This window comes from Caloenas nicobarica, chromosome Z (assembly GCF_036013445.1).
Source record: "Caloenas nicobarica isolate bCalNic1 chromosome Z, bCalNic1.hap1, whole genome shotgun sequence".
NCBI lineage: Eukaryota > Metazoa > Chordata > Aves > Columbiformes > Columbidae > Caloenas > Caloenas nicobarica.
In genome coordinates this window covers 37020589-37046888 of record NC_088284.1, presented here as the reverse complement: position 1 = coordinate 37046888, position 26300 = coordinate 37020589, and the positions used below count along the sequence as shown (strand labels likewise).

General features: G+C 42.2%; 1 protein-coding gene across 4 annotated transcripts in view; it reads right to left on the bottom strand.

The window, feature by feature from the left end:
* MCC (MCC regulator of WNT signaling pathway) overlaps nt 1–26300 on the bottom strand; it is a 217245-nt gene that overhangs the window by 5959 nt on the left and 184986 nt on the right. For all 4 annotated transcript variants that reach the window (XM_065657621.1, XM_065657622.1, XM_065657623.1 and 1 more), the window contains 4 exons: nt 25743–25926; nt 18431–18665; nt 11383–11589; nt 10310–10407 (listed from right to left, as the gene is read on the bottom strand). In XM_065657621.1, coding sequence (XP_065513693.1) covers nt 10310–10407; nt 11383–11589; nt 18431–18665; nt 25743–25926 — 724 coding nt within the window. The remainder of the gene's footprint in view (nt 1–10309; nt 10408–11382; nt 11590–18430; nt 18666–25742; nt 25927–26300) is intronic.

Genomic DNA, 26300 nt, shown 5'->3' with positions numbered 1-26300 from the left:
GCATGTATGGAGACATATGTCCATGCTTTGCTACCTAGAACTGTTTTGCAGAGATTGGCTTTTCCCTCCTGTTTTTCTTGCAGTGCTGCTAAGCGTGTAAACTGGATTTCATCCCCAAAACCCAAGTACCACTAGCTCTCGCATAAGCCCAGTAAGCCCCACGGGAATGAATACCCTGAAGTTTGTGAAAGCTCCTCCATTTTGGCAGCAGAGACCCCACAGATGCTCCTGGAACCCCAGCTCACCAGCCTGCAGTTCTGCGGCAGGCCTGGCAACGGCAGCACGGTACAACCAGACAGACCGACGGCACACGCGGCACGTCCCACCGCGCCCGACTGCAGCAACAGAAGGGCTTTCACCAAGTCAGCCAGGGAAATATTCCAAGTCAGCAGTTTATCCCAAAACACTGCAGACGCTGGTTTACCCGCCAAAGTAAAAAAGATATAAGAGGGGCCTTGTTGATGAAGAATCATCAGTATTCTTTATGTGTTCTTTCATTGAAGTAGCATACTCTCAGTTTTCAAATTACTCAATCTATTTCCCTAGTGGTTGAAAGCTCACTGCCATCCATCCCAAATATATATATTTTTTAATATATCGTATCTTAGCTGTCAGAAAGACTAAGCACAGTCCAGGGTCAAAATTTGTTTTCTGCAAAGAAGACAGGAACAAAAACTCCCCAGGTTTTTACTTGCAATAGGAAATAAATAAAAAAGATGAGACCTGGCAGAGGCCAGACCTGTTATCTAACCCGTGTGGCACTACTGATATGAGCCATACAAGGACAGAACAGAGCAGAGCAAATCTGGTGCTTGTCTGCTCCAAAGAATGCCATGGCCAGGGGCTCTGGGGAAGGCACAGTAGCTCCGTGCCCAGCTGCTACCTAGCATGAACAGCAGGTCCAATGGAATAAACATTCCAGTACCTGGATGGGGAGAAAACTAAAGAGGTTGATATAGCTCTGAAAACACCGCACACATTCCCATAGGAAAGAACCCTACAGAGCCACAATTTCCTGAAGCTGAAGTCCTGAATACACCTGCTGTAACAAAAGCTGTGTGGAAAAGAAATGCAGTGGAAAGATTTGGAGGAACCTGTCATGCATGGTATAGTTTGGCTGCTATGGTGACTGTTACCTGATAAAGCTATTACATCACAATTTGTCTGGTTCTGCACCCACTCTTTCAACCAGTCATGCTCAGTCCAAAGTCAGCTAAAAATACCACAAGGTATTTCTTTACATTTGGCCTGTAATATCCTTGTCTTGATGCTTGCCAAAGATACAGAGCCAGCCAAGTGGTAAACACCCTGGGCCTCCACAGGCTAGTTAAACAACTTTCAGATACTAATTCTGAACCATCTAGGTAACAGTGGGTAATTCTTCAAATCTATAGGTACTTCAAACTTAGATTTATACTGGCAAAACACAGGTATTGCCTGAGCTGACAAGACCCAGACAGTTCTTTTGGCTTTTCTTGATATCTTCATGTCACTGAGAAGAGCACTAGCTAGTGCCTATTACCACCTCAATCTCAGGGAAAGTAACAGGCAGTTTGATTGCATGTGCTGAAATATCTTACAAAACCACCACACAGGAAATCTGCTTCTAGACTTACTGTTCCTGACTTAAAACACGGCTTTCTAAATATCTTTACTTCAACAGGCATTTCGTGGAACAAGTAACACCTGGGTAGACAGACACAGCAGCAACAGTAAAGGCACACTAAATACCTTGTTTTAGTCTCAGAAATGGAAATGCATATACACTTGGTTAATGACTATTACGTGCAAAAACATGTAAGGTTTTCTCCTGCACTGCTGCACATTCTGTTTTAGTAGCAGATGAGAGACCTCAGAGCTGTACCCCACTGGCTGGCCAGCAAATACTCTGTCCCTTTGTAAAAATCCCATGCCTCACAATGCTATCTCTTCCCACTTCTCTCCGTTTCTATCACTAGCCACCTCAGTTTGGACAGAAAGAAATGTCCTCATTTGCGTCTCTCCAAAACTGATTGCTTAGCTGGGCAGCAAACAGGAGTGATAATGAATCCTGAGGTGCTATTTGTATTCCTTTAATGCCTTACAGGGGGTAGCTGTCTTTACTGGATTTCTAATACCACTTCACTTCCCTGATTGCTATTATAAATCAGCAGGATACGATGAATCAGTCACTACATGCTTAATAAAATAGAATATTTTAAAACAATAGTTCTAGGCAGCATTTTCCAAGGATGAGAACGTGTCAAAGCTGTGAAACGGGGATGGAACCGCGTTTCATGCGACAATGACATGAGAATCCTCCTTCTGCTGCCAGACACTCTTCCCTAGCACGGAGAACAAACCTAGTACAGAAGCTGCGAGGCCAAACTCACACTGTCACGCCCCAGGGCTGCAACAGGGACCAGTAATAGATCCTAAGAAAGCATTTATGTGTGTATTTTGATGGGAAGAGGGAAGGAGAAACAAGTTTCTGTGAGTTGGTTTGACCGCAGAAGTCAGCCCTTCTTGCAACTGGCTGCTGCCGCTGGAGCTGCAGTAAACGGCTGCGGCACCTTGTGCGCACAGAGAAAACGAGCGCGTATTCCCAGAAGTGGGAACAAGCTGATGATCTGAGGGCATGGCTGCTTCCAACACATGGGCTTTCTGCTGCTGGGCACTTGGGAAGTCAGCTGGGGAAACCCCTGACTGCACCCTTTCCAAGGAAAAGCTCGGAGTCAGTGTATTCAGAGGCCTACAGCCTACTCCAACATCCGCTAAAAACACTATTTTCAGCAAAACGCCTAATACGCTGGTAACAAAGACTTTTCTTCTGTATTTTCACAATCAAAACACTCTGTGGGTAGTTGCTAAGCAGTTTTCAAGGGCTTTCTGTTTCAGACTTACAGGATGGTTTGAACAGAACGGCAAGCAGACAGGGCCTAATGTTTTTGCTGATTTCAAGGCTACTGCTGCACAGAGTGGGGAATTCTGCCAGAGCCATAAAGGAAACTGCATAACATCAGCCACATTTCTGCAGTTTCTGTCAATTTGGCCTCCGCACAATGACACCATGTTTGGCCCAGAATAACGTTAAGCAAGGTCTTGCGTACCTTATATTTTCCCTCCTGTCTGGGCTTTCTGAGACATGTTCATGTTCCATATGCCAGAAGTCTTCCCAGGCGGATTTCCCTGCCCTTGTTCTTTTCACTGAGATTTCCCCAGTGTTGCAGACAGTAAGCTGCTCTTCCCTGGCACGCAGAAAGCTGATTTTTCTGCCCCTGGCTTGGAGTGTACCCAGCCTACTCCACTCTTGTGAAAACACAAGCTGTCATTCCTCTGCCCTGAGATCAAGAGCACCCACATCTCTTACCAAATCTGGAGCAAAAGAGGAGGTAAGAATGCCACCGGTGGGCAGAGGAGCCAGGGGCCTTTGGGGCCTGACTACCCTATATCTTGCCATCCTCAGGAACACCTTTTTACCCAGCAGGGAGCATTGCCTGCTACAAGGAGACCCCTTTAAATTTTGGCCTCTCCTGTCAGAGTGGCACCTTTAGCTTCGGCTCAGCATCTGCCCCTGGGCTTTGCACACCCAGAGTCCTGATGCAGCAGCTGGGCTGCTCCAGGGGACAGAGGACCCAGGTTTCCTGGGCACAGGTCCCTGTGCAGGCTGGCCAGCCCCCAGGCACACAGGGTTTTGGGAGGAGAGGGAGAGAGGAGAAGCACCTCCTGCATGGCCCCTAGCTTTCTGCACGGTCCCCGCTTTGAAGGGGAGGGACACACCTTCCAACCCACACCTCACTCCTAGTGCCTTTCCTAACATCCTCCTGTTGTTTTAAGCCTGGCACGCTCCCTCACTTCCCCCTCTGCCTCTTCCAGTTCCAGCTGAACAGGGTGACATGATTGTTTTTTTCTAGGCCTTGGACTCCTCTCAGGAGATAACAGCTGGACATTTAAAAGGAATGCAGACAAATTATCTTTTGATCAGCAGTTTAAACTAACATCTTACATCAGACCTGCATGCAGAATCCCCAAGCCAATTTGGATGCATGCCTGCCTCACTGGTCCAGTTGGCCTGCTAAGGAAAACAACTAATATGTAAGGGAACTTTTTAAAGAGGCAACAAAACAACACTTTGCAAATGCCAAAAGAGCCTTAAAATTACCCTCTTCAAGTGCCACATCTTCCTGTCTCACCCTCTCAAGTATCAGTGGGCTTGAGAACACAAGAGGAGTCTTCTTGAGAAGATTGAGAGTGCTCTACAAACCACTTTGTGGTGTAAGATGCTGTACTGCTTTCTTGCTGATTGTCAGATGCTTAGAGCAGATCCCAAAAACCAGAGGGTACCACAGGCATGTGTTATACCACTGGCAGTGGAGAGACAGGCCAGGTGTGGTCCTGGAAACAACGGACTGGCAGCAGAAAGAAGGAACAGGTCTGGAGGGAGGCAGCAGCATGCCTGCCGAACCCGCTGCTCAAACCTTCCACCCAGCTTTGCCAGCCCAGCCTGGAAGCCCTCCAGACCTGGAGGTATTTGGAGCTCCCTGTGACACTTATACCCAAGTGCACAGCAGCTCAGCAGTTCAGATAACCACACAGTGGTAAGGAGAAGTACTTATTCCATGTCAAAAATAGAGGAAAATGACCGTTATCTGTGATGCGTGTAGGAAATACAGCAACCTGAGGCGCTTTTGAGGAATCTATCCCTTATATCACCATGTGTCATTTCTCTTCTTGTGAGAAGGTTTCTCTCAGTGGGGCTCTCCAGGGGGGTTTCCAGAGACAGGTCATGACTTCTGAATCCCTTAGGCAGCCAAGGGAAACCATGAGAGGAGACTTCAGGGTCATAAATAAGAGAGAGATCCCTGACATTCGCAATGACTGCAATCCATGCCCGTCTCTGGCTTTCAAATGTCTCAGAGTTGCATATCAACCCCTTTAATGGATGTGATAATGCAAGAACAGAAATCAGCAAATGTTGCTGAGAAAAAGCAGCCAACAGTGCACTAGGAAAACTCATCAGTAGCTCCTGAATACCAACCCCATCTCCCTCCCCTCACTTTTATCCACTGCATGTTCATTTTGTACTCTGGCCAAGCACAAAGAGGATTTTACTCACTGAATTCTTAAGAGCCATTTGAAATCTGAGTCATTACAATATGATGTGTTTTAGGCATTTCTCTCCTCATTTCCAACACTTAGCCTTACTGATGGTAAAGACAGGCCTGAATCTCAGAGGTGCTTCTACCTACTCCTGGGTTCTGCTATGATGCAAATAAGGGTGGCCCTTGAAAACATGCCAGGCTAAGATGATGTCACATGAAGTTTATAGAAGTTTAAAATAAAGGAAGGTGGTTTGATCTATCTCTGACTGGCACTGTGTCAGGAAATAGCCACTGCCATGCCTTGGCACAGCTTTCTCTTGAAACGGTTGCACAACACAGGGTTGTGGTCTTTGGACAGCTATAAGGACCTAAGACTGCAAAGAACATTACTATGTCTCAATAGACACACGGAAGCTATTGCAATAGCATGCATCTTCTATGTCCTACCAGAAATACCTGCAGTTTCCACTCCCAGACAGGCAGGGCCATAGCTCTGTGCAAAACGTACTTTTTGTTAAAAGAAGTGTTTATCAGTCCTACTGATTAGCACCCTTCTCTCCCTCCATGGCAACTTCCCAATTAGTAGCATCACTTATGAGGTTCTCTCTCTGTTCAAAAGTCATCAGACATGGTAGATATGTAGTTTCTTTGTTGTGTTGCCAGATGGAAAGTCACCCTTCTGTAAGAGAGATACTGAAACAAGTCTAGACTGACACAATTCATGTAACCCTGCACAGTCATCAGAGATCATGGTTTTCTGCCAACTAATGACCCATCTGAGGTCTGAACAGTCAGTGTAGTTACAAAGTGTTTTGTCTGCCATGGCCTTTAGCTAGTATTGTCAGATCCTTCCTGCTCAAATATTTTAATGGTTATTAAGGATTCTCTAAATACATACACAAAATACAACTCCTATGCAGACAGAAAAGCTATGAGCAACTGGAAATAAAAGAATAGACTGCAGGAGGACCTCAACAATCAAAGCATTTCTAATAAGGCCTGGGAAGAGGGACAAGTTTCGGGGTTGTCAGCTTGGCCATTTTTCACAGAATGAAAGAATTCAATAGAAAAAAAGAAAAGATTAGTTCTACGACCATTATGATAATCCTGCTAAAGCAAGAGCATTTCTCATCTGGAATTCTTCTTTCTGCTTCCTCCCTGCCACCTCTAATGCATTTATAACTGGTATGTGTCTACTAAGTTATAAACTCACACAAGCCACCTACAGTGCTTCCTTCCCCTGCCGCCACAGAGCAGAACATACCAGCAAGGAAGATGTCATTTAAAAGTCCCCATCAGGGACTGTGTAATGTGACTAATTTGGGGGTATTGAGCCAGATCCCCTGATAAAACTGGCCTCTGGCATGATCACCGGGGTGTCAGTGCCAGGCCATGGCACTGGCAGGAACACACTTTTGCCCTCCCAAGAATAAACAAGCTTATTTATGCATGTGTCAAACTCAAGAAAAAACACAGGAGGCTTCATGTCCATTGACACATTCCATCATTCCATCAAGAAAGGAAAACAAAATGCTAAAGGCTCTGGCAGAAAGCATTTAAGCTTGGCTGGAACAGGATGTGTCTCTCATTAGTGGCCTTAGCCTACAATATAAGAAATTGGGTAACATAGACATAACTTTTACAACATGGAACTTGCAGGTAATTTTCATTTCTACCAGTTAGCATAGTAGTCATGGAAGAGAAAAGCAATTTCTGTGGAAAGCCCATAAGATGAGTATTAATGCTGAACATTGCTATGGGAAACGCTGAGTCCTACTCGAACAAATACATTATGAAATAATAAAGGAAGAATTGCTCCTGCTTTAAATTTCTGCTGATGGGCACTAGCAATGACAACTGGGGGTGATTCACAACATGCTGCTGGATTCCAGATTTACAAGAAAATCCGCATGTGCAGAGAGAAGACAGGCTACCTCTGTGAATGAGACTGTTCTGCTGCTAAGCCATTTGCAGATTATGAACAAATAAATGCTTCCAAACCACAGCAAAATCCAAACCGTAACTGTGTCTCGCTGTTTTATTTGGGTTTCACTCTATTTCAATTAACTGACAAGAACCTGACTGTTCTGCAGCAACAGGAGAACAGAATGGGAAAGCAGCAGAGAGGGGAGCTGCCAGGGCTTTTGTCTCTGTGAAGACAGGATGGGGAGGAGGCAGCAAGCAGAGCTGCTGATTGATATCACATTATCTGACAAAGACTCGAAAGCAAATGGATTTTTGCCCCTATCCTTGCAGCTGCTGTCCCCTGCACCTGTGTCTGTTGCCTGGAGTAACAACAGGTAGGTCCAACTGCTGGATGCGTGCACTAATTGCAATCAGCACTGAAATAGTCCTGAACATTGGCATTTATGTATCGCCTCTAGACCACAGATTCAGTGAGCGATATTCACTGGTTTCACATTTCTCCCAGCAAACACAGTTACTGGGCAAAATATTTTTTGAATTCTGATCCTCCTCCTTTGGTGGGTGAGGAGTGTGGGCTATAGGAGGAGACACCAGGATCCCTCCTCATTCACACACAGTGCCAGCACTTGTTTTCCCATAGAAGTGGGAAGAGCTCTGAAGGATCAGCATATGCTAAGTGCAAAGAGTTAAATCTACTTTGTCCCTAAAGATATCAGACCATTCTGCATTGTTGTAGCATTTGCAGAGAAGAAAATGCAATTTGACTATTCAAAAAATTCTTTTGTGGATCCATGATAGTATAAATTTCATGGCGATATCTGAGGTTCCAAGGATCTAGGATGGCAATTAAGAACTGCTGGTGTTTTTTACAATAGCAGTGGCTAAACAGGCTTTACCCCAGGTTCCAGTACAGGTTGGGGAATGACCTATTAGAGAGCAGTGTAGGGGAAAGGGACCTGGGGGTCCTGGTGGACAGCCATGAGCCAGCACTGTGCCTTTGTGGGCAGGAAGGCCAATGGCATCCTGGGGTGGATTAGAAGGGGGGTGGTTAGTAGGTCAAGAGAGGTTCTCCTTCCCCTCTACTCTGCCCTGGTGAGGCCTCATCTGGAATATTGTGTCCAGTTCTGGGCCCCTCAGTTCAAGAAGGACAGGGAACTGCTGGAGAGAGTCCAGCGCAGAGCCACAAAGATGATTAAGGGTGTGGAGCATCTCCCTTATGAGGAAAGGCTGAGGGAGCTGGGTCTCTTTAGCGTGGAGAAGAGGAGACTGAGGGGTGACCTTATCAACGTTTATAAATATATAAAGGGTGGGTGTCACGAGGATGGAGCCAGGCTCTTCTCGGTGACAACCAACAGTAAGACAAGGGGTAATGGGTTCAAGCTGGAACACAAGAGGTTCCACTTAAATTTGAGAAGAAATTTCTTCTCAGTGAGGGTGACGGAACACTGGAACAGGCTGCCCAGGGGGGTTGTGGATTCTCCTTCTCTGGAGACATTCAAAACCCGCCTGGACGCCTTCCTGTGTAACCTCACCTAGGTGTTCCTGCTCTGGCAGGGGGATTGGACTAGATGATCTTTCGAGGTCCCTTCCAATCCCTAACATTCTGTGATTCTGTGATTCTGTGCAGTACGCTTCTCCATGTGCTCGACAGACTTTCTACCAAATTCCAGAGAGAAGACTTCATGATAAGGACACTAAGCATTCAGCCTGATTTGGCTGGCACACTGATTAGGGAGAAAAATACCTGGTCCATGCAGCTTGTGGGAACTGTGCTTGAGCCCCACTGGCAGCAGCAATCACATTTAGTACAGTCGTATTTCCATTACACAGAGAGTCTTCACTCCAAAATTTATGTACAGTTTAATCCGATTATTTTTCTTCCCCATTTCTGCCTGACAAACTGTACTCGCTAGGCCCCTGGCTGGAAATCCATGCTAATCAACTTAAGGCCTAGTAGATAAAACAAAGTTTTTTTTTTTTCTCTGTGTTGTCAGCAAACCACATTTCAAGACTATACTCAGGCCTTTGCTAGCTAAGGCATCTTCTTGAAATCCAGGAGTAAATAACAAGAACAGGAAAAAGCTGCAGCTGAAGTGAAAACAGAAAATGCCAGCGGAGCTGCTCACACTGGGATGGGAGTGTGAGGGGTTTGAAGGAGGCCGATGGCTCTATGCAATGTTTATGCAAATGACTTTGTCAATTGCTTTTATCCACCCCCACACACAAATGACAGTTTTGATTATTTTAACCACAGAATTTTGTTTCCTGCATCAAGCAAATGAAAGACTCAGCAACTGTCAGGCTATTAAGCAAATGGTATGAGATGTATTGATTCTGCAGTGGTAATGATCTTACATTTTTACATAATGCCTTTCAGGCTTAAGTGTCCCTAGGCACACTACAAGTTGCACCTATGCAAAAAGCAGTTCAGGAATGAAACACCACAGCTGCCTGAGAGGACATTCCACCATTAAAAAGGCTGCAAACACCAGAAAAGCAAAGTGCACTCTTCCCAGCCAAAATTCTTAGTAGCATTTTAGACAGGTTCAAAATAAAATAAACAGATAGCCATGTCTTAGAAAAGGTGGAACAAATACTGAAACAACTACTGAAACAGTGAATATCTTTGTTATGAAGCTTACCACATAGCTGGTGCAGCAAAAACTGCTGCACAAACACCTAGTTAATGTATAACTGTACTGAAAGCTTTGGCTTTTGGCTTTGGCTGTTGATAAAAGCAGCTTGTTAAGACATCAATTTTCTCTCTTTCTCGTTGAAAAGCTAATGCTTCACACAACAATGTCACTCATTACTGAACTGTTGATCTACTTACATACTCAGGAAGCAAATGCAGCATCTGAGTCATCAAAATCACTGCAACTCCCACTCCTGTAACTCCTACCCAAGCTCTAATCTGTGACCAACCTTCTTAACCAAGGATCACACTTCAAATCCTGTCTTCACTCAAGGTTTTCTGCACACCCTCAAGCAAGCCACATCACTGTTTTGTGTCTCATGTTCTTGCTTGAATATGGATATTCCTGATATTTTGAGGGTTTCTTAAGGGCAAAGTTAAATTGAATTTTAGAGGACTGTAAGGAGAGTGGAACTGAGCACCATGTGAAGGACTTCCATTGGCTGAAGAACGCCAAAAGAGATGGGGAGATTAGAAGAACTTCAATCTTTTTCCCAAATATGTGATCGGCCTTAAAACCACATGAGGCTAAGATCAAAGGCTCAGAACTAAAACCTTCCCTGGACCTGCAGAACAAATCATGTCTCTGGTGAAAGAAGCTGCTTACCGCCTGAGTGCGCTTGTCAGCTCAGCAGTCAGTTCACTCTCGTTGTACGGTCTCAGCTCAGCTAGTGTTAACGGTGTTGCGGTGCCATCACTGCATTCCTGAGAAATAAGGAAAGGTCATCTCGTTTGAAATTTCTTAACATCTTAATGGGAAAACTCCGAAAACCTCTCAATTCGCAGCTGCTTTTAAAATGGAGGTGAAATAAACATCACAGAGTCACAGCAGCATGGCAGCGTATCAACACACTGAGAAATGGACTAACGGATTAACACTTCACAAATCCTTCTAAATGTTTCCTAAACCACCACTGCTCACTGATGTGCAGAATGCTCCTATATTGTGCGTAACTAGTGGTGCTTTGTATCACTTTTCACATCACGCTTGAAACAAAGCAGCACTGGATAAAACAATTCAGATGACACTTTGCCAGAAATACTAAAATAAGAACAACACAACTACACGTTAGCTTTAGATTTTGTTTTAAAATATATTACAGAGGTTTCTGAGGACACAGCACTAAAATAACAGGATTAAAGTTTTTCTCAGTATTGCTACTTCTTCATGTGAATTATTAATGTAAATACATAAACCTGTTTATTTTGCATTATATTAAGGGGCAAAAAGTATACATTCTCAAATCATTACAAACTGTCTGACTTGGAAAAAGAGACAGCCATTACAATGTTCTATCTGCTGCATAGAAATGAGCTCTATTTTTTCATATTTTGTGTTTGGAGTATGGGCAGCATTTTGCTTAGACTCTCTTCCACTGTTTCCAGTGGGTGGCAACAGGCAAGACACAACATGTTCAACCACACTAGCTTGTCTGTTTGGTAAGAGTAGCTTTGTTGTACTCCTCAAAATAACCTTATTTTAGCCCAGGCTTAACAGTAATTTTGCAAAGTCCTCGTAAGTCACCACATGAAAAGAACCACCTAACAACTAGAGGAGAAAAGACGTGTATATATAGACAAAAGAGGAGAATTATTAACATGCTAAAGACTGCTACAGGGAGGGGAGTGGTACAATAAGTTATGTTTATGTTGATTTTGAAAACTTGTTTGACTCCTGACCTTGCCCAATTTGTCTTTGCTTCCGCTGCTGGTTGAGCTCAGAGACCTCATTCTCTGCTCTTTTTGCTCTTCCACTTCAGACTTCAAGTGCTCAATATGGATGAGGTAGGCCTGCTCCTGGGCCTCTCGGGTGCTCAGTTTCAATTCCAATGCCGCCTTCTCCTTCTCTAGCAGGTAAAGCTGTGCCTTAAGCTCTGCCATCTCCTCCTGTTGAAGAAACATTATTAGCTTGCCACTTTGTGGGACTACAACCTAAGGGGAGACAAGGTTAAGCAAGGTTTTCATCCACTCCTATTACTTGAGTGTTCTTTCCATGGAGAACACTATCAGCATCCAGAAGACATTTTATAATCACGCAGTACATTTGTCAAAAGACTATTATATCTTGAGTCTAAGTCAGGATGATGAGCTGTGCTATCCCTTAATCAGCCTCAGAAATAAGCTCAGAGGAAACAAAGCAGCTAATGCAGTGCCAAAACAAATCAGGGATCTGAGAGGGCACCACAGCTACAGAAATTTCTTCAGTTCTACTTTGCCCTTCAGAGACCATTGCCCTAAAACCAGGAGTGTCTGACCTTCTTGTCAAACAGCTCCCTACATGCCGGATTCTAGTTCTTACTGATACAGAAGAATTAGAGTTGGTTTATATCTCATTACAATGGAACAGGTTTGAGGGACTAAGACAGCAAATTCAAGTCACATTCCTGCCTCATAACATCAGCCTCTGTAGCAGAACGAGTCAGTCAAAAGTATGGCACCATTGGATGTCCATTTTTAATATCCCTCCTCTATATGGCCAGAATCCCAACTATACACAACTGGAAGTTGACAAAATTGCACTCGCTTATATTTTTCCATAAATACGATCCACAGAAGATGGACACTGGAACTTCACAGAAAGAAGAGCATTTCTGAGAGCTAGTTCTTCTGTGTAATTCTTTTCCCAGTCTGAATATTTATGACAGGGCTGTCAACTACTGTAACACAAGAACTGCTACTTGAGGGCAGACTTTTGCTTTAACATCTCCTCTGACAGTGGTGGGGCAGAAGTGTAAAAGAAAGCATGAGTGCAGTGACTCTTCTTTCAGCAGTTGCTCCCAGCCTCCCATGAAAAGCAGCTGATGGGTAGCCTGAACCAGAAGGCTCTTAGTGTTCAACATTTCAGAGAAGTTTCTTCCACAAAATGTCTAGTTATTTTCTGAACTCAGGAAAACCCATCATCCACAAAATATTTAAAGAGATAGTCTTAAAACATAACTTATATTAAGAAAACACCATCAAACAAACAAAAGACTGCCAAAACAGAAAGAACCCTGTTGAGATTGCCATGACCTAGGTCACCTCATGGGTGAATACTGAGTTCATGCAGTCATTTTCTTTTTTATAGATCAGTTCTAGACTTGTTCACTGTGTAAACATATCTGAAAGACAGAACTTTCTTGTTGTGTGGACAGCTTGGAATAAATCACTATTTACAGGCTGGAGACTTGGGGAGGGAAAAAATTAATGAAAGGGTTAAGTGTAGAGTCTTGCATCTGGGCAGGAACAACCCCAGGTTCCAGTATAAGTTGGGGAATGACCTGTTGGAGAGCAGTGTAGGGGAAAGGGACCTGGGGGTCCTGGTGGACAGCAGGATGACCATGAGCCAGCACTGTGCCCTTGTGGCCAAGAAGGCCAATGGTACTTGGGGTGTATTAGAAGGGGGGTGGTTAGTAGGTTGAGAGAGGTTCTTCTTCCCCTCTACTCTGCCCTGGTGAGACCACATCTGAAGTATTGTGTCCAGTTCTGGGCCCCTCAGTTCAAGAAGGACAGGGAACTGCTGGAGAGAGTCCAGCGCAGGGCCACAAAGATGATGAAGGGAGTGGAGTATCTCGCTTATGAGGAAAGGCTGAGGGAGCTGGGTCTCTTGATCTTGGAGGAGACTGAGGGGTGACCTCATTAATGTTTATAAATATGTAAAGGGTGAGAGTCACGAGGATGGAGCCAGGCTCTTCTCGGTGACAACCAATGATAGGACAAGGGGCAATGGGTACAAACTGGAACACAGGAGGTTCCACTTAAATATGAGAAGAAACTTCTTCACAGTGAGGGTGACAGAGCACTGGAACAGGCTGCCCAGGGAGGTTGTGGAGTCTCCTTCTCTGGAGATATTCAAAATCCACCTGGACACCTTCCTGTGTAGCCTCATCTGGGTGTTCCTGCTCCGGCGGGGGGATTGGACTAGATGATCTTTTGAGGTCCCTTCCAATCCCTAACATTCTGTGATTTTTATTTTTATTTTCTTAAACAACAAAACCTAGTTAGCAAAGGTATCTTACCCTTCAAAAATAATGGTATTTGTATTATATCCATTATTAACAAAGACTATACAAATACAAATCTTGGAACATATTAACACATTAACTTTTTCTGTAAAAGAGAATCTAAGTTCCTACCAAAAATTTGCTGTCTGGATTAAGTGTAAGCTGTGCGCATATCTTAATCATAGGTAATCATCAGCTTATTCAGAATCACCCACCACGCAAAAATAAAATCCATATCCTAAAAACCCTCAGGCTTGGAAAGGTCTGTATGAGCTTTAAAATAATTCATTTATTCATCTACTTGTTTGTGAACTGAAGGTTAGAAGCACAATCAGTTTCATTCAGTGTGGTTTACAGAAATGTATTTGTTAGGCAAACTTACCATTAATTTCCTTTGTCAACAGTAAAAATGTAAATAATATTGATAATGATGGGGAAATTTAGTTACAGGGGTTGAACTGGACTGTCTGGTATACTTAAATGTATGTATTTAGCTTCTTAAGCCTCTATTTCTAAAGCCATTAATCTACTTAGCCTGCTTAGTGAAGGCTGAGAAGTAATTTGAGCAGAGTATTTTGGCACTTATGTGAATAGAAGATATTATTGACAGAGGGCTATCTATGTGGGATGGTCATGACAAGGTCTTCCCAGGCTGGAAGTTGAAGCTAAGCAAATTATTTCTAGCCTAGAAATAAAGGACATTTATTTCCTAAAAAAAAATGTGAATTTAACCACTGCAGCAATGAATCTGTGGAACTCATTTTTTCCATCACTTAAAAATTTAAACTTGAAGACTGGATGCTTGTTTGCACTACATACTCTAGCTCAAAATCAATTTGAGGATCAATGGTTAACTCCTTTGTTTATGAAGACAGTAAGCTTAGATCATCACATATGAATTTCCAAGTTTGCATCCTGGCCCAGCAGACATATCATGAACTCCAAAAGCACTCGCATATGTTAAGTTTTCTCATGTCAAGACAATGTGACTTTGAAGTACACAAGCAGAGGCAAAGCAGGGGAAAAGTAGAAGAACTGTCAGTGTCTTACAGAGACTCTCAGGGAAGGAAGAGGAATGAATGGAAAGGCTGAAGTTAAAAATTAAAACTACAGTTGAGGATTCTGGTATGGACACATACAATCTGTGAGGCATGGTGGCAAAAGTAATGTTTCATGTGGGAAAATTTAAGTAGCTCAGGTTTACTTACAGTTAATTAGTCTACACATGCAGCATTTTTTTCCACAAAAATACATTTTCTAAAGATAGCATCTAAATTTTATTTCAGTTACAACACCACCTTTGTACATATACTATCCTCTTTTTTCCTAATTACAGGATGCTGCTGAAACATTTTGCAGTTTAATATTCCTGCTTCTTCAGTGTGGGCCTAAAGCACAAGTGGCATTTACAAAATGAAACCCTGAAGGAGGAGTTCGCAAGTAGTCACTCTTCCAGTTGGTTGTAGAAGACTTATCCAACCTGTGCAAATTCACAAGCTTCAAGCACCAAATCCAACAGTCATTTCAAGACTAATAATACTGAATATTTTGCACTTGCAGTCATATTTTAATTCTGAATGTAGGTGAAAACTTGAATGACAATTTAAACAATCCCAGCTCAATATAACCAGAAACACCATAGCATCCTCAAAATTAAAATTTCTGGTGGATGTGATCATGTCAGAAGAATAGAACAGTGAAACAGAGAAATAAGCAAGGACTCTCATGTAGCAAAAAGTGCTATAAGTCATGAAAAGAGATTCCAGGAGGAGTACAGTACACAAGGTGGAATATACCAGCCTTCAGAAATAAATCAAATATCAGAGCAGTTAAACGCCATGCTCTAGTTAACTGTATTTTACTATATACATCTTATAAGAGGATGAAATGCTGTAACAAAGGTGGACAATAGGATTCTTAATATTTTCCGCAAAGAGACTGTAGTCTTAAAGCACATCATGAGCAATACTATCACCACCTGTACACAAAAGAGGGAGAATTATCAGTGTAGAACACTGAGACTTCTTATCTAGATTAAGTCCTTTGAAATGCAGAAAGGCTGTGAACCAAGAATTTACACCCATCAGAAGTAATCTCCTTGCTAACTGGGGCATGACAACAACTGACCTCAAAGCAAGACCACTGAATGATGACAAATCGCAGACGAGAATATATTTGGAAACATGGTTAATTATTGCTTGAAGCAAAGAATTGGATTTTACAGAAGTACTGGCAGACCGCTGTGCTGTACATTCTGGATCAGTAAAAAAAAAAATAAACAGGGCAACAGAGTAACCATCCCCAAAACATCTTTTTATGGATAATTTTCATCAGTAATGAAGAACTAATGGTGTAAAGGTATCTTCAGAACTTTATCAGCATAACATACAGCTGCAAGAAGCAATATGACTGATGTTGTGGTCAGTTTTTACTGGGAGTCATAAATGAAAGGTGCCAGAAGATGCAGTGGAGATTCCATCACGGATACAAGTTTTGGTAAGACAGCAGCAGGTCGTAAGACCCAGCAATGGAGGAAATCCTTGAGCATCTCAATCAAGTTGGATGATCCTTGCTAAGAATGTGGAAGGGAGGGAATAAAGTAAGAGTGGCTACATGCTGAAGTCCTCTGCAGCACAGATGAGTCCATCTGCTTCAAGTTAAATAAAATACTGTCACGAAATCCAAATTCTCCAGTTGTCTCAGAACAAGGCAGATGCATATGCTACTCTGTATGAGGTTTATGTTCCAAATAATAGATACAAACAAAACACTCAGAAAGCCAAGACATCCTTGAGTCTTGCCCTTAAGTTCAGCTATGTTATAGCTTGCTGAACATATGAGCAAGGTGTAATGCAGACCTGAGCAACAACCATGGATGCTAATAAGGTAGCAAACTTTCTTGGCACCAAAGTATGCAGAGTGTAGCTGTGCCTTTTGTAATGCTTTATGCATAGAGGAAAGGCCGTTTTCAGATTCTGCAGCAGGAGGACACTATCCATTCCAAGCTTTGACAAACTTGAGTTTTCACCATAATCCCTGTTAGAAACCTAGGGATTTCCTGCAGTTGTGCATTCCAGTGAAGTACAACAAATTACAATGAATAACAGCACTGTCAGTTTCTCTGTACCAGAAAGGACTGAAGGCGACTTCAGCTACCTAGGTAAAATGGGTGTCTATTCCAGTATGCACTGCAAACAAACCAACCAAGAAGAAAGATTTCTTCTTCTTAGGACAACTCCTGCAGTGAAAACCCAAAGTGCAAGATCCAGCCAAAAGTTATGAGTGGACACCATATGTCAAAAACAAATTAGATCATCATTTAGTGAATGAAAGGATTAGCAGCACTCAAAACTGTGCAAGAAATTACAATATGCCACTGTCGGTGTTCCTGCCAGGTCAGGGAATGTAAGGATACTAATAAGAAGGCTTAGCTCTGCAGAATGCGTTTACCAATCCATTTAAAGATACAGGTAAGAACAGTGTTCAAGAGATTTCAGGGATGATCTGGATGCAAAAGAGAAGAAGGAGGTGTGATATCTGAAATATAGATCCGATTATCTACAAATGTCTTCCAGTATATTTTGCATACTTTAATTATGGGGAATATATTGCTCTTAGCCACAATATATTCAAACAACTAACATAACTTTAAATCCTCTGACTGATAGCAGGCAATGTTTTTTTCTGATCTGCAAATACTGAACATATTATTGCAAAATTATATTTGTCATCACAGAAAGACAACACCACTAAGAACATAATTACCATTACTAAGGTATCAATTAGCTAGCAGTAGTACATCTGAACAAAAATCTATAGCTTTAGAAGCTTACAAAACTATTAGGGTTTGCTGTCCCACGTGATACTATCACCTGACATTTGCCATCAGTTGACTAAACCAGGAGTTGGTAATATGCAGAAATTAAACTTAATCAAACTGAACCAAAACCAGGCGATCTCTAAATGCAAACACGCGCTTCTATTGCCTTTAGTATGATCTTCTGTTTTAGTTCACCTCTCTCAAAGTCAATACAGAAGCCAGATTTTAAACTATATAAGCTCTATACCTGGTCAATAAAGTTCACTTTTTCTAGTTCAGATGTTTAGAACTGGACACACAAACCAGGCCTGAGGGACCAGAGTTTGCTCCGAAAACCTCTGCTGCTGCAAGTCATTACACCATGCACTCTCTGCTTGGATCTGAGCTACAGATTGCAACACCATGCCTAGCACAACTCCAGGCTTGGGACCAACCACTGGAGAGCATTAAGGATTATAGCTTCTGACAGAACATTCTTCCCTCCCATGGCAATATTAAAAGGAGGTGAATTTGTTCTGCTTCATTTCACAAATATTCAAAAGGCGCATTTGCAAGCTTCTAAGTAAAGTAATGAACTGTCTCTTGGGAAGTGCTGTATCATGCTTTTGGTCACCCTCAAGCAACTAACTCAGCTGCCACATCTCTTAGAGAGAGCATCTGGTTTGTCAAGGAGAACATTCCAGGTTTAAAGACACGGATCGAGTCTTTGCCTAATTTAAAACACACACAACTCCTCCATGCTAATGCACTGCCTTCTGTCACTTTCTGACTAGTAGATTTTCAGCCCTGATTATTTGTTTCAACAAAATAACCCTTTACTACCCAATGATCACTGTCAAAGCCTCCCATGTGTGTGACTGAGTGTGTTTTGCAGCCCGGGGGCCCATCAGCAGTGCAGTCGGGCCACTGGATATAAATAAAATACCTTCATTGCCATAAGTTCCTGCATCAAGACCGCATTTTCCAGGTCTAGCCTCTGGCTGTCTCCACGAGGTTTAACATCATAGCTAAGGGGATCAATATGGATGCTTTCCAGCTCCAGCATTGTCAGTTTCACTGCTGCCCTGTCATTTTTCAACTGCTGGATGTAATCCTTCAGCCGCTGCTCATCCTCCTTTGTAAATTCTGTATCACAACTGCTTGCAGTTGAGCTGGTAGTACTGGAAAGAGAAAGAATGGTATTAAAAAAAAAAAGATTCAGAACAAAATCAGTATTTTTACATCAAACACTCTCCCAATACTTCATCAACACATCCAAGTCTTACTTAAAAGTTCATACGGAGGACACAATAGCACGGACTGGATGTTGCAATGTTTAGAATATGCACAGGGGTGTGACAAATTCAGAAAAGAAATTAATTTTCTAAGCTGCATGAGAAAACTGAACCATGTGACAACACCTCTGCAAAGCCAGATATTTAGTGACATGTATGTAACTGAATTACTTTTTCTGGAACGGTGCCTTCTGAAGCAAATATTTTTTTAAATTTTAAAAAAAATACTTTAAGATTTTTCTCTGCTGCCCAGCCAGTCTTCATCTTCTTTGGGAAGAAGCATCTGCTAAGAAAAAGGAATCACCCCAGACCTCATTTATCTCTGCTAATGGCAACACCAGTTATCATCTCAGATATTTTCAATGGATACCTGTAAGAATCAACCTGCGCAAAATTCCACTGGCAGATGCCAGGAGGTAGCATCTTTCAGTTCATGTTAAAGTGTGTTCCTTAGTATACTGACATTCCTTCAGGGCTGGAGGGATTTAAAACCAATGCGTAAGTTAGCAGGATTTTTAATAAAAAGTCATCACCAGACTTGGCGGAACTTCTCCCGTCTACAGGCATCAAACAAATGACTGCCCGTTAGTCTGTCTGACAAATGTTTACACAGAGATCACAGAAAGACAGAACTAGTGTCTTAGAGCAACGGTGGCTCCGTGCTACCTGCCCACCTACACACATGCTGGTGCTTCGGGGGGCCGTGACTGACACAGCTGTAGCATTCCAGGGCTGAATATAGCTGCAATAACACTAAAAGGAAAATCAAATGCCGTGTTGTTTCTGTAACCTCACTCAAAGCTGCCTGCTGTCTCCTGAGGTCCTGTAATCAGCTGCGGGGTGAGGGATAAGTCATCCATTAACTGTGCTTGTCTGGAATGCTAGATGATCTCAGTTATCAGCAGGGGAATAAATCACTTTCTGTATCAAATTGCACTGCTGTTCAACATTTTTGTAGGAAGAAAAAAAGCCCCACCCACTACATGCTGTGATAGCCAGGATGATGTCCTAAAATACAATATGCATATGAAAAAGAGGAAGCCTATTAAGATCGGCTTGACTTTTTTCTTTCGGTTCTACTTCAGCTAAAGCTACACTGACTTTTAAGTGCCTCAAACAATTGCCAGTCTTCCCACAAATTCCAAGCACAGCCTTGGAGGAGATGGAGAATTGGCAGGTCTACAAATATTTCACAAAATCATTCCCTCTCATGAAATACCACATTACAGTTCTTTACTACAGTTCTCTGTCAAATTCCCGTTATTCCTGGGGTTTTTTTTAGGGCAAATAGGTGCCATATTTACCACAAGTGTAAACTGGTCTTTGCTTCTGTTTTCATCCATTTCCATCTGCAGTGAAGCTAAAAACACCCAGTACCTATGCTATACAGAAACTCTTCAGGTTGAAACAATTTTTTGTTTATACTTAGTCCTTCATTAGAGAACCTCAAAACACTTATTAAGTCTAAAGGTGCCTCTCTGAAGTAGATATTAATATAAAATCCATGACGATAGACAATGTGAGAAATACTTAATTCTGTACTGAGGTCATATTACAAGTTTCCTCAGCACCCAAAGACAGCAATTGCACAGCTTTTCTAGATTAAACATAGAACAGCTGTTGCTGGAGGAAGGACAGCTTTTAAAACCTATACAGGCTTCAAATCTTGGGACACAAAGAGCTCATCTCAGTTTTCACTTCCAAAGGAAAGAAAACCTAGCTCTCCTGATGGGAATGAAACCTGAGCAAAAATGCTGAAAGGCTATTGTTTCATTGTGTTTGGTCTCATACTCAGTGGATATCCACAGATTTTGGCCCTTAAAGATCCACAGCTATGCATATATATTTTAGGGGAGAGCAGTCCAAACTGAGGAAGGCTGTTTCGGCTGTTGCCAGTGATACTCAGGCTGCTTTTACTTCAGTCCTGGCTGCCTGCCTGCCTGTCTGTCTGCAGCTGAGTTGGCTCCTCTGGTGAATTGCTAGCAAGCTGCTCCTCTTCTTCTTTTCTTTTTTTTTTTTCCCCTCCCTTCCCTCCTCTCCTACCCCTTTCCCTTTTTTTTTTTTTTTTTTAAGAAGGTCAGGGGAGCTTGGCGGAGAAGCTACCTCAGCCAGCACAAAAGGAGGTAAGAACCTTTCCTCTCCCCCTACATTTAGCAGCAAGCCCCCACCCAGAAGACTGCGAGCAGTATGGGTTGCAGAATGCCAGGGTACAAAGCCCACTTTGGACTGTTGTAAGATTGAGGCTGCAATGATGAGGGATGGAAACAATGCTGCAGAGTTTCTGAACTCCCACAGCATAGCTCTGCCAGGGTGTGTTCCCCCCAAGGCCCCACCGTACAGTTCTCCACAGCCATAGTGCTACTCCGCTGCTGCCCTATTTAAGGGCCCAAGCCTGATGGGCATATGATCCTGAATTTCAGACATCACTCTCCCATCTAATAGCAATCAGGACAAACGAAAACAGACTGTCAGAATGCACACGTAGCATAATACATCCATCCAAAAAACCCCACAGAACTGTTGCAAAAGATGCGCGGTTTCTCATTTCTCAAGTATGTAGGTAAGGATAGAGAAAGGATCACAATTTCTTCACACCTGGAGGCAATACAACATCAATCTGCTCATTCTCACTACTGTTTTATTCTGAACAAGCAAAGAGAAATGCTCTTCCCACTAGTTTCATCTCTCAAGTCTTACGATGATGTCATGCCTGGATGATTTAAAATTAATTTGCATATACAGCCTGTGGAAAACATGCAGGTTGGCATACTATAACATGCAGTTTTATTTGCTCTCACACATGTGTGTTCACAGGCATGTGTGTGTGTATAAAATGCAGTGGATGAATATAAAAGAGGTTTCCAACAGTGCCTCTGTGTACTGCTGGACGCTACAAAATTTTACCCATAAAAACCCTGTATAAGCTACGGTTCATCTGTTAAAAATCAAGTCAGTAAATAAATCTGCAATTCAGCAATAGTGCAGGTAATATGAAGTTGATAGAACTAAAATAACACTGTCAGAACTGAATCCACAAAACTTGTCTGAATGCCTGCATGCAACCTTACGTTTTAAAGAATGCATTTGATATACAGTATATGTGGGCCAACCATCTTCTAGGTAAACACTGTGGCTTGGGATCTGAAGCAGCGCAATGCCAAAAGACAGTAACTTCCTGAGAAACAAAAATACTCAACCAGCCACAAGACAAACAACAGTATATTTGGCTAAAATCGGAACCTTTGGTGAAACTACCCTGCTTCCTTCTGAGACTAGTTCAGTCCAGCAACAAAGTGTTACATAGATAACATTAAGATATCTGTTGGGATATTTCTAAATAACTCATTTGCATGCTTCAGCCAAGATAACATTGTCTGACAGATAATCTTGTCCATCATCTGACATCTGACGTGATTCTGATGAGAGTATATGGTCCTACATTTGGCTGAGTTCAAATATTTTGTCACACTGCATAATACTGAAAGGAATTCCCTTTGCATATAAGAGACTCAGTCTTTCCCTCCATGAATCCAGATGTAAGGCTGGGCTTAACTGCACTGCAGGGAATAAAATTCACTGTTTTCAGTCAGTGTTACAACTGGAGTCTTTCTCTGGTTTCCTTCTTTTTAAGGTGCAATCTGTCAAACCTTGTTGGCAACTTATGTTCTATAGTTAGCTTCTGTCCATTAAAATAATTATGATTCCCAGCTACACTGCAGACCTATTTCTGTTTTAAAAAAATGAATTGGCAACATTATTGTGCTGCTGCCAGCCAAATGAGTTGAGATGCTTGCTATTATTTTTATTCACTTCACCAGTAACAATCTCTGTGATGCTCTTTCATTGCATTTCATCTCTTTTTATTTCAGTTGCTCCCTTTTACAGTCTTTAACCACTTGTCACTAGTGGCTCACCAAGCATTCATTCTCAGTAATGTGTTCAGTGATTTGACATTCAGAATCTCATTTGAAATGCCAAAGCTAAAGATGGGTCAACAATTCCATTATAAGTCCCTATTCTGCAGGATTTTGCACAGCAGGAAGAATTACTCATTTGTCACAAGTCTCAGCAGAGTTTCATCATCCCACTACCTCTTCACTCAGTTGCCTTCAAAGGGAACAGGTTGCAATATATATCTGTAACTAAAAGCCTGCAACGCTAAAACAGCTATGGCAAAAGATCAGTCTTGCATATTCGGAGTATGTTTGACCCACATAATGTAAAAATGTTTTCATTTCAATGCAGTGATCTCCAAATGGTGGTTCACATAGCACTCACTAGTGATGTGGGCTTGTTCTTTAAGGCAAAAAAAACCCCAAAACCAAACCAAAACACTAGGCCTGCAGGAACAGCTAGAAATATGCAGTTCACTTCCCCATCTCTGCTTGGATTGCTATTGTAATGGAAAATGAAAGGAAATGGAAACCATCAGCATCAAAGAATCATAGAGGGCTAGAGGTCTGTGGCAATGGGATACCCATCTAGAGCAGCAGGAAGCCAAGTGACAAGGGATCATGCATGGATGGGTTGAGAGAGCTGGCAACACAGGCAGGACAACTCCAAAAAGCAGGAATAGTGTCCTGGAGAAAAACAAAAAGAATGACAGGGAGAGGAGAGCTAAAGACAAAATCTTCAATTTTTTAAACCTGAGATAGAGCATTTTCTGATATGAATATAGAAAAGTGTGTGCCTTTTGAACCAACACAGATTTTCCCCCTATAGGGTGGCACAGTGTCATGTGTCTGTAAGCTGGAGGGGATGCCTCTGTTTTGAGACAGGGTACACAGGAAAGAGAAATCTGAAAACACCTCCGTCACGTATCAGTTGAACACCACAAAAGGAAAGAAGAGAATATTTGTTTTCCATGGAGAAGCTAAAGTTTCAGAAATATTTTCACTGTTTAGACAAAGTCAAATTACATTGGGCATGGAGAGAGGGGAGAGGAACAGTAATGTATTATCAGATCAGGATGCCCTTATGACAAGTTCCTGACTCGCTGTGTGACCTTTGCGTGAGTGAAACAAGCTTTGCTCTCTCATGTTCTACATATATCAAAGCAGATAATAATAGTTACCTTATTGAGTACAATATCTTGCTTCATCCCAGAAAAAATTATCCTACAATGATAACAACTCAAACTAAAACACCTATCTCACACACAGAAGCATTTATATTTGCATTTTTACATTTCATGACACAATTTATACTGATGAAGTTTGAAATCCTATGCCGTTTTAATCACACTCAGATGAAACTTCATCTACACAACCAACACATTACATGCACACCTTGCCAGCTGACCACCAAAAGTTCATGGTAAACAATGAGCATGAGGTATGATTTTCCTCCCCAGACTTACATGTCCCTCACCTTCCCGCTCAAAAACCCAAAAATGACCTTCAACAAAGCAAGGTCAGTAGAGACTATACTCCTTTCAAACACTTCCAGCAAAAGCCTAACAGAACAGACACTAAAACAGGAACACACTCCCCCGCTCCAATTTCCTCCCTGTCAATACTGGAAACTATCTAAATTGTTTACAAGGAAAAAAAAAAAGTATGCCTTGACTACATACCAGATGCCTCACAAGGAGGAAAAACACTGAGGTAATAACGAACAACTGAAAAGGACCCTTTCAAATAGCAGAATGAAAAACAGGCTCAGCCTAGTTAGAGGTGTTGCCACGTGGCAACTTACAACATGTTCACATGCAGGTGTAGATAAGGCATAAGTGCGCACGGACTGAGACAACACAAGTATTTGCAATGGCTTTGTATAAATTATTTCCAAGGATAGTAAATACTTTTGGTGCAATGAATGATCAATGTGTCGTTAGCGCAGATGCTGCCGTATTAATTTCTGAATAAAGATACAGCTTGCCTGGGCTGAAAGCGCACCATAAAACTTATTTGATTGAAATGTTAAAATTTATCTCACGTTTGGACCCTGTTTCCTCAAGTTACCTTTTTGTTCACTTTTTAGCTACACCATGCTAGACACATGGCAGGAAATAAGATCCTTTGGAGGAGGCATCAGCAAGAAGAGGAAATGATATAGTACTAAAATAAACATATAAAGTGTCAAAAAATGACAGCATTTGAATAAGGAACTGGCTCAAAAACAAAATTAAAATGAAGTTTTAGAGTGAATCCAAGAAACCAAAATAACTTTTAAAAAGAAAAATGTTCATCTATATTTATCCAGGATGCTTGCCACATTTGTTTCCATACACAAGCACACATATTCACTGTACAATTACACTGCAGGCATGCAATGACTCAAAATAAAGCTGTTAGCAGATGTATTTGAACTGGAACACTTCTGCAATAATAGCTCATTTAAGTTTCATTATTTCATACGTCTTCAGAAAAACTGCAACATCCAGCCTTTCCTGGAAGAATACACTCTATCTGTCATGATGTTCATTTGCCACTCCATGTGCAAAAAAATAGCACATGAAGGAAAAATTTGGAGGGGGGCAAAGGGGAATGAGAAGAGAGAGGAAATTATTTAAAACAAAATGGCTGGATTTGCAACATTTAGAAGACAATTCTTGAGCACTCCAAAATGCCGATGGAAGCATACTTCTGGTCTCTGGTTCTTCATGTGTCTGTGGTGTCTGCACATAGTAAGTATGAATAAGAAGTACATATTCCAGTTCCAGCCAAACAGCAAGAAAGTCACTGAAGTAAACCAAACATAATGGTTTTGCCCTTTATGAGGAAGATCAAAGTTCAGAGTCACCCATTTGCAACCGATTTATACAAAACCCTTCTTGGCCTGTGTTGCTCAAAGTCTGAAGGCCTACTTCCTTCTACCTACCGAGGCATGGTGACTTACAAATTAAAGCAAAGAGGCCAGTGGACTGAGGTGAGGGAGGTAGTTCAGCACATACAATACAACATAACATTTGGTCTGAAATCAAACACTTGGGAGTTAGGAGAGCAGAGGAGTTGCAGTTACCTGGTGTGGCTGTTGGATGACAGGCTTTCCCAGGGCTGCACGCTGCAGCCAGTGATTGCGTAGGCTCCCCCACAGCTCCCATCTAACTTCATCAGCAAGGCTTTTGCTGCGTTCTCAGCTGTCTTCCTGCAGTCATGAGCCCTCTTAAGCATCTGGGTGACGTTTTCATCACCTGTCTGGTCCCCTAGTTTTCAAGCAAACAATGTTTCAGAGCTTTGAGGAGGGTGATAGAAATTAAGGCAAGAGTAGAGACGCTTTCACGCGGTCTCAGTTTATACCAAGATAATGACAATAAATTAACAATCTATGAGGTAAAAGCAACTTCATTTCTGTGTGAGCATCAGTGGTAACTGGGCTACTGGCCTAAAAGCATCTCCCTCTCAGCCACAGGCTCCAAGTACTTGTTGCTCCAGGTGCATGTCTTAAGTGACGTTTTATGTTAGGTAGGTTGTCTGCTTTGTAAGGTTGTACACTGTGCATTAGGATTAGGTTAGGTTACTCAAATTAGTAATAGACTGGAAAAGCCTCAGCCTAAATTACAACTCTTAGTCCCGTCAG